This window comes from Theobroma umbraticum, unplaced genomic scaffold (assembly GCF_002168275.2).
Source record: "Theobroma umbraticum cultivar Fairchild unplaced genomic scaffold, ASM216827v3 scaffold_81.0, whole genome shotgun sequence".
NCBI lineage: Eukaryota > Viridiplantae > Streptophyta > Magnoliopsida > Malvales > Malvaceae > Theobroma > Theobroma umbraticum.
Window position 1 is genome coordinate 3,316,139 of NW_018397268.1, and position 13,219 is coordinate 3,329,357.

The following is a 13,219-nucleotide window of genomic DNA, read 5'->3' on the forward strand; positions in this document are numbered from 1 at the left end:
TGCTTGGATTAACTTCAAGCTGGATAGCTCTGGATCATTTCGAATCATATCAAGGGCACGCATCTGATCCTGAAATATTTAATTAACGATGAGTAAGGGGAAGAGTAAGTTGGAAAGAAAGATGAAGATACTGATGTCCCATCTTTCAGTTAATATATTCTACCGTTCAACATGTTATAAAACTCGATCACCATTTGTCATAATATTATTGAGGGCTTAAAACCTCTATGAGAGCAACAGATTAATACCTTTCTTTTCACTGCACAAAACTTGCAGTCAGAGGCAGATGGAGGAAGAATCTGATTAACAATAAGTCGCCTGACAGGAACATTTTCCTTCTCCAAGGAGGCACGTAGTCTAGATGACTCATTAACTGCCATCACCTAGGGTAAGGACGTAAAATATGAGCGATTAGTTAGAAGCAATAAACATTTACTTGGTAGTCCTATCTTCACAACTTATATGTAACGGAAGGAAAAATCCATGTAAGCAATGCTAAACAGTTCAATACTGAAGTTGAGCACTGAAATACAATTCTAAGGGTCACTACCGTGGGAATTGTCACTATGACAAACTCTGTTGAATCTGAGTCACGGAAAAGGTCTCTCACTTTTACCATCCTCTCCCTCAGACGCTCCAACTTGTCAGCCTGCACAATAATACAAGAATAAAAAGTATTAAAAAATAAAATAATTTTAAAAATAATAAACAAGATGCCAACTCTCAACTATATCAGACTTACAGCATTTTGACGGGTTACTTCTTGCCCAAAAACAGATTTGATGGCTGAGGTGGCTGAAGCTATCTTCTGTCTAAGCTGTATAATGAGACAAAAGTGAAAGAAAAGAAATCAGTAGCAAAAAGACACTTCCTCCAGCACCACATAAGTAAAAATAATATCAAATTGATACAGAGTAAGTTCTAGATTCTTAAAAATGCACAATTTGGTGAGCTACTAACTTAACTTACAAAGCATCAGTATGTAAAACCATGTTAGACAAGGAGAAAATTTTGCTTATATTGTCAACCAACTCAACCTCATCATTCTTGAGGAATTGAAAGCTTTATATGTAAAATTTGTCAGACAAATAATCTGTATGTTAAGTCATGGCCACATGAAACATCATCTGACCATCCAAATTGAAAAGCATGTCTAATAAAATAACATTTAAGCAACATAATATGATAACCTCATCTTTTACGATTCAGATTTGTAATTTTTTTAAATTCTGCCTCGTTCTTAACATCATAATCAGCTTGTTACAGAGATGTCACTTGTCTATCATTTTTCCTTACTGGCTTTAATATTTAATTCACGCATTGAGTGATTTCCAGTAATATAACCATCAAATAAGTATGGTATACTAGAAAATATTGTTTAAATCTTTTGTCACTTAATAATTCATCCTCACAACATGATGACCATATGAGTTAAAAGAAAGCGCAGGACAATTGAATCAGAAAGAGAGAGCACATCATCTACAGGCTTTAATTATTCAAGTTGGCACGCCAACCTTCAATATCTTGCCTATTGATGCATCCAAGAAATCTGGCAATGACAAAAGTCGCAGTGTGTGTCCCTGGAAAAAAGCCTCCCATCAAATAGAGTTCACTGGGTTGATTTCAAATATGAAGTGCCATAACATAGAAAGAAGAAATTCTCACTCACCGTTGGTGCAGTGTCAAACACTATTCGAGTAAACATGCTATATTGTGGAGATTCAAGAAATTGCATCACCTAGCAAGAGCTTTCTGTAGTCAATATGATGCCCAAAAATGTAATAAAACGAGGAAAATAAACGGAGCACATAATGCTTACCTTTGAAATTGCGATAGCTTCATCTAAACCAGGAGGTGGCGTGTCAAGTAGTTCCCCCAGTTTCAGCTCTCCTAACTTCATAAGTCAAAAGAAGCATCAGAAGCAGAAATCATGATTTTAGAAATTAGGAAATTTCGAATGAATAAAAGAGACAGGATGGGGGAAATGAGGGTATGAGAGAAAGAGAGAAGATTGGCATCCAGATACAATGACAAAATTCACATATGGCAAAATTGAGAGAATGAGAGAGGATTGGCATCCAGATACAATAACAAAATTCACACGGCAAAAATTTTCTCATCTCTCCAGGGCTTAGCATCTTAAGTTTGCCATGTTGCTGTGGTTTTGAGTGTTTGCACATGCATGAGCACATGAGTGTGCACACATGCAGGTTTGCATGCTTTTTTGCATATTTGCCAAATCACTAAAGTCCTCACTGAAGGAAAGATTGAGAGGGGCATGAAACACACAATGCATGCAGCTCCAACAAAATAAAAGGTATGGGGTCATTTGGAAGAAACTTTACTTAATACAAAGATTAATGGCCAAAATGCAGTCAGTGAGGCCATCCAAGACATAACATAGTGCAAATTTGATCAAAAAGCTATTTGGTATCTGAAGTTGCAATGCTCAGACGTATATATAAAGCTTCACCTGTTCTGCAAGCATCCCAAGGCCCATGCCATCCATGAAATCTTTGACCCCGGTTCCACCATTGTTCTTAGTTGCATCTCGAAATTCTTCCCTAGCCTTCTCTGGGTTTATCTGTTTTAGAGCTATAAATTTAACTTACTGAGATACAGGGCAACAATACCATAAAAACAATAACTAGCAGATAGTTATTTCTTACATAATGTATGATGTCCAGGACTACATGAGACAAACAGATAAGAATCATCAAAAGAAAAATTAAGGAGAACTTAGTAAGAAAATTTATTCCACATACCTCAAGAGCAAACAAGGTAAAGTCAGGTCCTTCAACTGGTACTAGTGTTCCTCCAGTCAAATCCTAGATGAAAAATGAACATATAGACTGAGCCCATATGAAGATAAATGCAGGAAGAACAACATTAGAAAACAAAACTATAGAATGGATTTAAACCTGATCAAAAGAATCACTCAAGGAATGTGCTGGATCAGTTGAAACCACCAAAGTGTGGTGTCCATTATTTGCAAATTTAACTGCCAGTGAAGCAGCACAACTTGTCTTTCCTACACCCCCCTTGCCACCTAGCATATAATACTTACGTTGGGTCCCAGAAACCATGTCTTCAAACCCTGCAACATCTTCTGCAGGAGCAGCCACAGATCTTACTGCCACACAAACATACAGATTAAAAATTCAGCTCCAATATGCTAGGATTTTATCCAAGGAAAATACACAAATGGAATGAAATACCCTTTCCCCATTGAACACAATTTTCTAAAATACTAAGCACCATGGCATAACACAAATTTCAATTATCACAATCATTCTGCTACGTTAAAGTGACGAAAAGAAAAGCTTAATGAATTCCGGGTTCATTCACTAGAGTGATTCCAAAAAGACACAACTTCTACTTTATCCTGTAATATCTCTCTGAGTACAGCATTGGTTCTCAAACAAGCAGAAAAGAAACAAAATCTTATCACCATTTTCCCATTTCCAGAAACCTCCTCATTTCAACCACGAAAATATCATTTCAAATACTTTCTTCCCCCCTGCTTTCATCTTTATAACAGTGAAATCTCATTCTTGCTCCAGTATGCTTTGCTTTGGTCTGAGGAAAATGGCACAATGGCATAAACTACTACACCCCTGTTGAACACTATTCACTAAAACACTAAGCATTTGTCATGAAATAAACTTCAATTATCACATCTTATTGCCTCCTAAAAAATTGCAAAAAAGAAAAGCCTATTAAATATGGAATTTCCTTCCTAAAATTATTCCAGCATGAATCAATTTTCACTTTCTATCGCCATTGCTCATTGACTACAACTTTTGGCCTCAAACAAGCTGGAAAAAAAAAAGAAAGACCAATTCCTATTATCATCTTCAATTTCCAGTAACTTTCTCATTTCATCCATTAAAAATATCATTTAATATTCTCAATCTTCATCCCCTTCCTCTCTATAGTTATCTTTTCTTTCCTTTTCTTTTTTTCTTAACACACTTTTCACTTTCATTGCTACTTGCACTCCAACAAATTATAAAGTTTACATCTAAATAACAATTACACTACTTCAGAATTAAACTACACAATGGAGCATCAACTATAACAAGCACAAAAAATGATACAATTCTCATTTTGAAGTTAGATTCTACAAGAGAGTAAAATTTTATTTTAAAAAAACAAGCAAATAGTAAGAAAAAATAAACTTTTCATTTCTATTTTAACAAAGTTGACTCTTATTTTCGCTTGCATCTTCAACAATTTATAAATTTAAACCACTTAACAATCTCACTACTTCTAAAGTAAAGCTACCCAATTAAACATCCATTACAATGAGCACAAAAAATGAATCAATTCATAAAAAAACTTCAAAAAGAAAACACATTGAGAATATCAATTCTTGTCCTAACAAATAACAAAAAGAAAGTATAACCCAAGAAAGATACAATCTTGAAAGGAAGTAGAAAGTATAAAGGAATCACCTTGAAAAGAGTTGTTGGGTCGTTTTCGTCTGATGGCAAGGGAAGGAAAAGTTGAAGATAGAGTGTGAACTCTCGGTGAAAAGGAAAGCAAAAAACCAACTGCTACTATGGGTTTTCTTGGAGTCAAAAATTTATGAAAAGAAGAAGAAAATGAAGTAAAAGAAGCATGACAAGCTGCAGCTTTTGCCATTTTTTTTCCTCGGCTTTCTCTTTCGTCTAGCTGTTCTTATAAGGTAATGAGCAGAGGTTTTTTGTTTTGACACAGAGAAAACTTGGATAGAACTATAATCAACACGTGACCCATTTCACGTACACGTTTACCCACACCCTTTTTCGGGTTTGAATAAATTGAATTGGAATATGGAAATTTAAATCTTAAAAAAATAGTAATAATTAACAGTGAAATAAATTCATTCATTTTGTTTACTCTGAATGCTAAAAAAATTTTCATTTTATTTCGTTTCTTTTTATCTCCTTTTGTCTTCCATTTTCATTTCTTTTTTTTTGTTTTTAATCCATTTCTTTATAAAAAAAACCTTCCTTTCAAATTAATGGTAATTACTTTATTTTAACTAAAAATAATATAATACATTCATCTTAAAGCTAATATATAATTGAATTAAAGATAAGTTTAATAAATTTAATATGTCATTGAATTAGAATATAAATTAATTAATTTTTATTTACATAGTAATTAAAGGTGATTTTTAAACTAATTAAATCTCATGATTTTATAGTAAAAAAATTGTATAGGAGAAAACAAGAGAAGAGAAATAAACAATTAATAGAGGGTATTCTTTTATTTAAATTAATAGTAAGTGTACTTTCAACCAAATTTAAAGGTGTTTTTGTATATTTCCCTATGATTATTTAGTCATCATTTTCTTTATCCTTATTAGCATCCTACCATCTCCATAATCCATAATTAAGCATAAACTTATAATCCTGTTGGAGGCCAAAGCATTTCATTCTGTTGAAAACATTTTCCCTTAATTAGATAGACAATCTATGCTGCTGAACAACTTCTCCATTGGAGAATGATGGGGAAGAACACATAGGTTTTGCCTATAAATTTTAGTTTTATCTAAAACATAGTATTTGGGAGGAGATTAACATTAAGAAAAACTTCAAAAAGTTCACATCAAGAACTCTCATCGCAAATACATATCATGTTTACCCTTTCAGGGCGCCCTTTCCAGCTAAATCTTCAAGAGTTAGATTCAGGGAGTCAACTGAGCCTTTTTTAACTTCCTCGCCACGAGCAGCTAGGAAATCCTCGATGCTTCCTGGTTCACCAAACCACCCAAGATGATCTGCAATCAGATGTAAATTATTACACCCGCTACATCTTGCCACCACCACTCCTTTCTCATATGATTCGCGGCAAACTGTCTTAACTGATCTTGTTTCACAAACTCTGCATGTAAATATCATGGCAAGATCATGTCTTGAGGATGTTTTCAAGTTGGAAACAGCAGTATGCTTCACAGCGGAATGGTTTGCCTCGGAAGGAACATTAGCCAAGTCAGAAGCAGACTTTAAATGGTCAGCTTCATGGTTTTCTGTATCCTCATTAGACTGGCCATCTGGATTTGCTTGAATCTGGAGCCATCTTCTATAAAAGTTATGTCTACTGCCGAAGAATGCACTTGCAGGAGGTAGGACTTGTGAAGGGCGTTCTGCCGGCAAAAAGTTAACTTCCATTGTTAGAAAGGCAAACTGAATTCCATTAATATCTTCATGAAAGCATGTGTAACTATTATTACAAAGTTTTTTGTGATCAAATCACCAATCATTTCGCCAAATTTCTTAATTTAGTTATTTCTTAGAATTCCAATCACTTGGAGTTTTAATTAACTAAGGCCTTTTTTAGAACCAATATGCCAAACTTGCTTGGCATATCGAATCACAAAACAAAGCAAAGACCTAACATCTCAGCACTGTCAGTAAGTAGCACCGGTGTCAACAGCAGTAGTACAATTCTATCCATTCGAGTCTAGGTCTATTGCAGAAGTCATTAAACACGCAATGAACATCCCCATCACCCCTTTGTTAGCCACTATTTTATAATAAACTCATTTCCCCTGTTGGTTTGCATTGGTCAAACGAAACTTAAGAAAAGCCAACCCTTCAATTTAACCAGAAAAATATCCCTCTGATGTAAACATTAGTCCATTTCACTAAAATAACTACTAAATCTCAAAACAAAGTCCACAAGCACCACAATAAATCCAACATAGAAGACTTAGACCTTGAGATCCCCCATTGTTTCACAAAATGCCAGCTATCGCCTAAGTACTGAACTCTTGATTTAAGCATGGAAGTCCCTGGCAAAACTTGAAAGACCAATTTGCAATTTCACATTTGTTGTAAATTTCAATTTTTCATAAGCTTAACTTTTATACATTAGAATTATGCCCAAATTCATAATTTCACAGCATTAAACTACTCAAACCTTCAATTTCTCCACCCAGCTATCTTATCACACTACAAGACATGATGCCCACAGCTAATACACTAAACAATTACAAAAGAATGTTAGTAATATATTCTTCCCTCTCCTTAGAATACAACAAATTTTCACAAGCATTCACTTTCCATTGAAAATATCATATAGCAAAAATAAAACTTCTAGCTGCTCTCATCATACAGTAATAAAAACACAGAACCAAGATAAATCCAAAGCACAAAAAAAGTACAAGATTTTCAAACATGCTGAAAAATGAAAGATAGCAAAAACCCAACAATTATTTCTTCGAAAAACAAAAACCCAATCTTTCTATCGATTGAAAAAGCTCAAACAAAGCCGAAGAAACCCCACTTTTGTAAAGTTCCACAGCTCCCATATCACAGCTTCAGCTCATATAAAGAAAACCCAAATAATAGAAAACAAAGGTAGAGGGAGGAAAGAGAAGAAAACGAACTTACCTTTGAAAAGAGAGGTTTGAGGCAGATTACGAGCTAGAAGTGAGAGAACTCGCCGAAACTGAGACATCTTCGGCCGACATGAAGTGAACCGGTTTGAGGGGCTGAGTTAGGATTCGGGATATATAGGTAATTCCCTTTTATCTTTTATTTTATATATTTATACTTAGGTAAAACACCTTTACATTTTAAATTTTAATTAAAATTATAGGAAAAGTCTATTAATTTTCAAAATATACACTTTATTTTAAAAAAAATTAAATCCAACTGTTAACTAATAGTGTTTCGTCAATTTAATGACATAATAAAAATAAAAAAATAATTTTACTTTTAATTAATTTTTAACTTATTATTATATAATTTTATTAAATTTTTTATTAATTAAAAAAAATTCCCAACTGAAGAGCTCCCTTGAGAGCACCAATGCTCCCTCTCTGGTAGCTGAGAAGCACCGATCAGTACTATTTATTTTTTTATTTTTTAAAAAAATTATAATAATGGTTTTTTAAATTAATAAAAAAGAGAGTGTTTTAGTTTTTTTATAATTATGTTAACGGTGTTTGCATCTTTAAAATGAAATATTTATTGTAAAAATTAATAAATTAATTTAAAATTTTAATTAAAACTTAAACATATAGAAGTCTTCTACCCATATAATTATTTTCTTTTCTAATTACTTGCTCTAAAAGATTTTGTTTTCTTTTTTGAATATAAAAGTCTTAAATTATGAAGTTGTCATATTTTAGAAGCAAATTCTTATTTTTTTTCTTGGTAAAGATTATAGTTCAAAGGTCTTATAAAGGAGAAAAAGACTTTGATTTTTTCATTTCTTATTAAATCTAAAATGTCAGCCAAAAAAAATAAAAATTTAAGATTTTTCTGCTATTTTAATTATTTTTTAATAATTAACTAATCATTAATTACATTTCAATATAAAACTATTGAAGATTATAATTAATCTTATAATTTCATGGATTTTGCATGGAAATGTTATTTTATTCTTATTTTCATTTAAGTATTTAGTAAAAGTTAGAAGAGAGTATAAAAAATGTTTAATTCATATATTTTTTTCAATATATAAAATTTTAGTAAATAAATTGTTTAATATTTTGAGTTCGGATAAGATGCGTCATACTCGTAAAAGTCATGCATTCAAGATTAACGCAAACAAGGGCTACTTGATTGATAATATTCTAATTCAATACAACTTAAATCGAGACAAACACACCAATTAAATCAAGTCGATTTAATCACACACACATATATATATATATGTATATATATTGACAATATAATCAAATAGTAAAATGGAAATTGCAAACAATGTTCCCCTAAATACATGCATTTGAGTTCTAAATATTAGCACTTGATAGTTTTTTTTTATTAAGATATTCTATTTAATAATTTATTAACAAGAGTATAAAGCATGTTGAAAGAAAAAATCATTAAAAAATTGAACTTAACTTTCAATTGATTACTGCTAAAATTAAATAATAAAGTTGACACTCTTACAAAATTATAATCATTAGCGTATAATAAAGAAAGATTAGTAAAATATTAAGGGTAGCAGTCAAATGATGAAGTGAAAGGCAAACATGACCAAGTAGTAAAACCTGAAATTAGAAACAAAATTCCATCATTTCTCAATTAAAAAAGGAAAATCTTAAGTATCTTATAGCCATTGAGCCTCAAGTTGATAAAGAAACAGAGCCTTGTGCTGCATTTGGTTATGGAAATGACAGCTTTAGATTCAAAATAGTTGTTGGGGAAGTGCTGAATCTTCCCTTTGAAGTGGATTAAGAACAAATACTACATGTTAAATCAGTCTTTAACCTATGTTCCAGCCACCAACCTTAAACTTGTGTTAGTCTAAGTCAAAAGAAACTTAGTTATATCAAGTTTTCCCTTGAACATGACTTTGTAGACCAATGGCAAAACGTGTCCGTTTTGCTTGCTTCTTTTTTGTAGACGTGCCCAATCTTCTCACATGTCTGCAGCATTTTCTTAAAACTAATTGAAAGATTTTCTCAGATTTTCTTTTCATTTATCTTTTTCATGATGAAGTGCTGAACGCAGCCTGAGAAAATCCAATGCTTACTGTAGTAAAATGATGGATCCCTTTGATTTCAACATAGCACAAAGGTCAGGTCAACAAAATTTTCATATGGAGCTGGAATTGGTCACAGAATTCCATCCTTGCTGAATGATTCAGGAGACAAAATCTTGTACTACCAAGATAAGGATTCAAATTGAACAAGTGATTTGGATTCAAAGTGGCTTTAAGGTCTTGGCCTGGGGTTTCTGTGCAATTGTCATTTCAACATTTTTAAGTAGAGAAGCACAGAAATAATACATGCAGAGAAGATAGATGGTAATGACAATAGCAGATGTCCCAATGAAGCATTACATTGAAGTCTTTGGAATCTCCACCTTCTATTGATCTTAGCCATTAAAATAAAGCAAAAAGAAATAAAGAATAGAGCAGTTAACCGTCTCGCCAATCAATCAAAGCAGCTCAACTAATTGTGTAGAGAGTTGGGAAGTGAAAAAACCAACTTTGATCACTACAAAATGCTATGTACCTTCCAATTCCATTTCATTCTTTTTCCATGTTCTCACTGGTGACTGGACAGTTGAGAATAGATTGAACTAGCTGTTTAGAATGTAAAAATTCTTCTTTAAAATTAATTCAGATGTCTTTGTTTAAACTTCTAAGAAAGAATTTTTCTGACTTAGGTTCTTGACCCTTACAGTGTAAAACACAGGTTGCTCTCACATCACGTGTAAGGCATAAATGGTGGGAACCAGACAACAGCATTTTCACCAAAAGTCACGTCTGAAAGTTCTTATTGCAAACTGGGGTAATGGAAAACTCTCGAGTAGACTAATGACAACATTGACATTGGCATGTTCCATTAATTCCTAGGTCTACACTTGAATACCTCCATCCATCCATTAACTTCAGCACAGAGTGAGTCTTGAGGATAACATATCATTGCAGAAAACTTATGTTGAGAAGATCCTAACTACAAAGAGTTTTGGATCAAAGATTCAAAAACAATAGCAACATATCAACTCCAAAAAACTGTCTGAAGCAGTCAATAAACTAGTACCATTTTTCAGTAACAGACAGCACTAATTGAAGCAGAAAATCTTGTTTCCATAACAATTATTAAGAATGAACGTAGTTTAACAAAATCCTATACCAAAATCTCTCCCACAAAATGAACTTAAGTCTAAAAAACTCCTCTCTGTATATATTCACAACAGGTACAAATATGTACAGGTACCTCTAGTTGTTAAGAAGAATCATGAATTTGTAAAGCTAAAAGAACAAAACAAATAACTCTACTAACTCTCATTACTGATCAAATTGACAACCCCAAAGAATTTGCTCACACAAAAAAAAAAAGCCGCAATCAATTTGTATAATTACCTTGGAGCCATTGAGATTGAGATATCAGTAGGCAAAACAATCTTGTCAGCCCAGTTCTTAGACTCCAAATACGACTTTGAAACCTGCCCTGCAACCTTATTCATATCAGGCCTTTTACCTGGATCTTCCTCCACACATTCCAATGCCAACAACACCATCTTCTCTGCCACATCCACTGGAAAGGAGTCCTTAAACCTCCTATCCACCCATCTCCTCACCCCTGCACTCCCTCCGGCCGCCGCCTCCCTAGCAGTATCTATAACGCTCACTCTCTTATACCCTCCATTTCCTTCATCAACCGAAAACTTTAAGGCTTCCTGTCCACTCAAAAGCTCCAAAACCACGACCCCAAATGCATAAACATCACATTTCTGTGTTACCAAACCACTAGACTGAAGCTCAGGTGCCATGTATCCTCTCGTTCCTTCAATCTTCATAACTTTACTGTTTGATCTCTTAAGACTTTTTGACCGCTCCTCTTTTGCCACTTCCCCACATAGCTCAGCAGTGCCAAATTGACAAATTTTGGCTCTTAAAGAATCTTCAGCTACTAAAATACTTGAGATCTTTATATGGTTATGAGTGAAGCTAGTTTCAAGACCTGAACAATGGTGAATATAATCCAAGCCATGAGCAATATCATCAGCAATTTGCATACGAGAAATCCAAGTAGAAAGAATAGTAAAACTTGGGTTCTTGGCGTTTCTTAAACAATCTCCAAGGTTAGCTCCTTGTACGTATTCATAAACAAGATAAATATAATTCCCTGAGAGAGAAACACCCAAAAGCTTGATTAAACTACTATGATGACTCCTACAAATGACTGATAAGTTGTGAACCAAGTCATCTAACTCAATAGCACGTCTCAATTTTCTTTGGAAAATGACAACTTGTTTGCCTTGAAGATTACAGAGCCATGACGATGATGAAGAGGAAGAAGAAAAACGTTTGGCAAGGAAGTTGTCTGTGGCCGAGCAAATGTCTGAGAAGTTATAGATGTGGGGGTTTTCAGGGAGAAAGGCTTTAAAAGTAGAGAGAGTTCCGGAGATTTGGCTTGAGCTCGAGTAGCTGGAAGAGTTGTTTAAGAAGTAGCTTGAAGAAAGAACCAAATTGTTGGCTGCGGAAGTGCTGCTGGATGGGTCTGATAAAGAAGAGACGGATTTTGGGGTTTTGGGTGTTTGAGATGAGGATGAAAAAGATGGTCTTTTGGAAGATCTCGGTTGGATTACCTCTGTGCTTTTCTTTGATCTACACATTAGGAAGAGAAAAAGAAAGGGAAAACAACGAAAATTTTTCTTGTTTTCAAGGGAAATTTTGTTTCTTTACAAGGATTCTTTGGTGGGGATTGGTGGCTTGTGGTGGTGGGGGCGGTGGTTCGGAGACAAAAAGGGAAAATCTTTAATGGGAAATAAAGAAAATGAACAGACTTTCTGTTCAGTTTTTGATTCGGAACTCTTTGTTGGCTTGCAGTGTTGTCTTTGTCGATGAGGCACACGCTGGTTTTCCTGCTCCTGAAGTTAATATAGTCTTTTCAGCAGACACGTGTGGGTTACGCTGCAGAACCATCCAAAACTTCAATTCATTCTCCCATTCTTATCTTTATGAAAAAATGTTTTTTATCTTTTTTAAGTTTCATTTTATTGTTAATTTCATAACTCATTTCCCATTTCCTTTCCATGAAAATGGTTTTGTCAACACTTTGAAGCTGTATTAGAATGAAAGATTCAGCTGCCCAATCTGTTGTCATGCATTGCTGCTATCCCACGCCGCCACCAGAAAAAGATCAAGTGTTTGACAAAATCATTATTATGAAAAAGATTAAGACAATAAACTTTAATTTAAAAATAATATATGCTTCTTGAAGCTGCTTTATTTGAGAATCATTTTCATCCTTCTAACAATAACCAATTTCTTATGGATATTCAACTCATTATTATTCCATGCAAAAGCAGGATACCTTTCTGATTTCAGGATCCAATCCCCTTTGCTCTTTGTTTATGGAACTGCCTTCATCCATGGTGAAGTTTTATATGGTCAAGTCTTTGAAGATGATAGTGAATTACTCATGCATATAACATTTTTTTTATTCCTAATTTAATCACATCATTAATTATTTAAGTGAGGTGTGTTGAGCTATAATATATTAATTTCAGGGGTTAAAAATATTGACATTAATTTGATTTTTGTTAAATTATATAAAATCTACTTTCGACATTATATATTTTATTTCCCAAAATGTAATATTATAAAAATTTTGATTATATTAATATTAACGTGTATTAAAATTCATAATAGAATACAAAAGTTAAGAAAAAGAAGTAGCAAAGTAGTTTTTTTACAAACTCTAGATGATAAAAGATGTCTGAATTTGAATGATGGGCCATTTATCTGGCTGTTTGAG

At 33.4% G+C, this 13,219-nt stretch overlaps 3 protein-coding genes across 5 annotated transcripts in view; all 3 read right to left on the bottom strand.

Moving 5' to 3' along the window:
- Nucleotides 1-4,740, bottom strand: part of LOC110425520 (ATPase GET3B-like) — a 4,884-nt gene extending 144 nt beyond the window's left edge. Inside the window, exons 1-11 of the mRNA XM_021440442.2 lie at nucleotides 4,458-4,740; nucleotides 2,922-3,133; nucleotides 2,766-2,828; nucleotides 2,474-2,584; nucleotides 1,820-1,894; nucleotides 1,670-1,738; nucleotides 1,515-1,580; nucleotides 743-817; nucleotides 551-649; nucleotides 249-383; nucleotides 4-69 (exon numbers count right to left, since the gene is read on the bottom strand). Coding sequence (XP_021296117.1) covers nucleotides 4-69; nucleotides 249-383; nucleotides 551-649; nucleotides 743-817; nucleotides 1,515-1,580; nucleotides 1,670-1,738; nucleotides 1,820-1,894; nucleotides 2,474-2,584; nucleotides 2,766-2,828; nucleotides 2,922-3,133; nucleotides 4,458-4,647 — 1,161 coding nt within the window. The 5' untranslated portion in view covers nucleotides 4,648-4,740. The remainder of the gene's footprint in view (nucleotides 1-3; nucleotides 70-248; nucleotides 384-550; nucleotides 650-742; nucleotides 818-1,514; nucleotides 1,581-1,669; nucleotides 1,739-1,819; nucleotides 1,895-2,473; nucleotides 2,585-2,765; nucleotides 2,829-2,921; nucleotides 3,134-4,457) is intronic.
- Nucleotides 4,741-5,420: 680 nt separating this feature from the next.
- ZR3 (Zim17-type zinc finger protein) lies at nucleotides 5,421-7,522 on the bottom strand. Its single transcript, XM_021440157.1, has 2 exons — nucleotides 7,386-7,522; nucleotides 5,421-6,136 (listed from the first exon to the last, which is right to left on the bottom strand). Exons 1-2 carry the CDS (start codon nucleotides 7,450-7,452, stop codon nucleotides 5,631-5,633), a joined length of 573 nt encoding a protein of 190 aa, XP_021295832.1. The 5' UTR covers nucleotides 7,453-7,522; the 3' UTR covers nucleotides 5,421-5,630.
- Nucleotides 7,523-8,924: 1,402 nt separating this feature from the next.
- Nucleotides 8,925-12,299, bottom strand: LOC110425209 (lysM domain receptor-like kinase 3). 3 transcript variants are annotated; one of them, XM_021440044.2, is made up of 2 exons: nucleotides 10,819-12,299; nucleotides 8,925-9,683 (listed from the first exon to the last, which is right to left on the bottom strand). In XM_021440044.2, exons 1-2 carry the CDS (start codon nucleotides 12,072-12,074, stop codon nucleotides 9,662-9,664), a joined length of 1,278 nt encoding a protein of 425 aa, XP_021295719.1. In that variant the 5' UTR covers nucleotides 12,075-12,299; the 3' UTR covers nucleotides 8,925-9,661. The 3 variants fall into 3 exon arrangements, with proteins under 3 accessions (XP_021295719.1, XP_021295720.1, XP_089641195.1); XM_021440045.2 differs by lacking the exon at nucleotides 8,925-9,683 and adding an exon at nucleotides 9,696-10,408; XM_089785069.1 differs by lacking the exon at nucleotides 8,925-9,683 and having other exon boundaries at nucleotides 10,718-12,299.
- Between the last annotated feature and the right edge of the window lie 920 nt (nucleotides 12,300-13,219).

What these genes read in the sequence shown, in the direction of transcription:
- ZR3 (XM_021440157.1), bottom strand. Translation starts at nt 7,452, where the DNA reads ATGTCTCAGTTTCGGCGAGTTCTCTCACTTCTAGCTCGTAATCTGCCT. An exon ending in TCAAACCTCTCTTTTCAAAG is followed by an intron (nt 6,137 to 7,385) that starts GTAAGTTCGTTT and finishes TTTTGCCGGCAG; the next exon opens with AACGCCCTTCACAAGTCCTA.
- LOC110425209 (XM_021440044.2), bottom strand. Translation starts at nt 12,074, where the DNA reads ATGTGTAGATCAAAGAAAAGCACAGAGGTAATCCAACCGAGATCTTCC. An exon ending in TCAATCTCAATGGCTCCAAG is followed by an intron (nt 9,684 to 10,818) that starts GTAATTATACAA and finishes ACAATTGCACAG; the next exon opens with AAACCCCAGGCCAAGACCTT.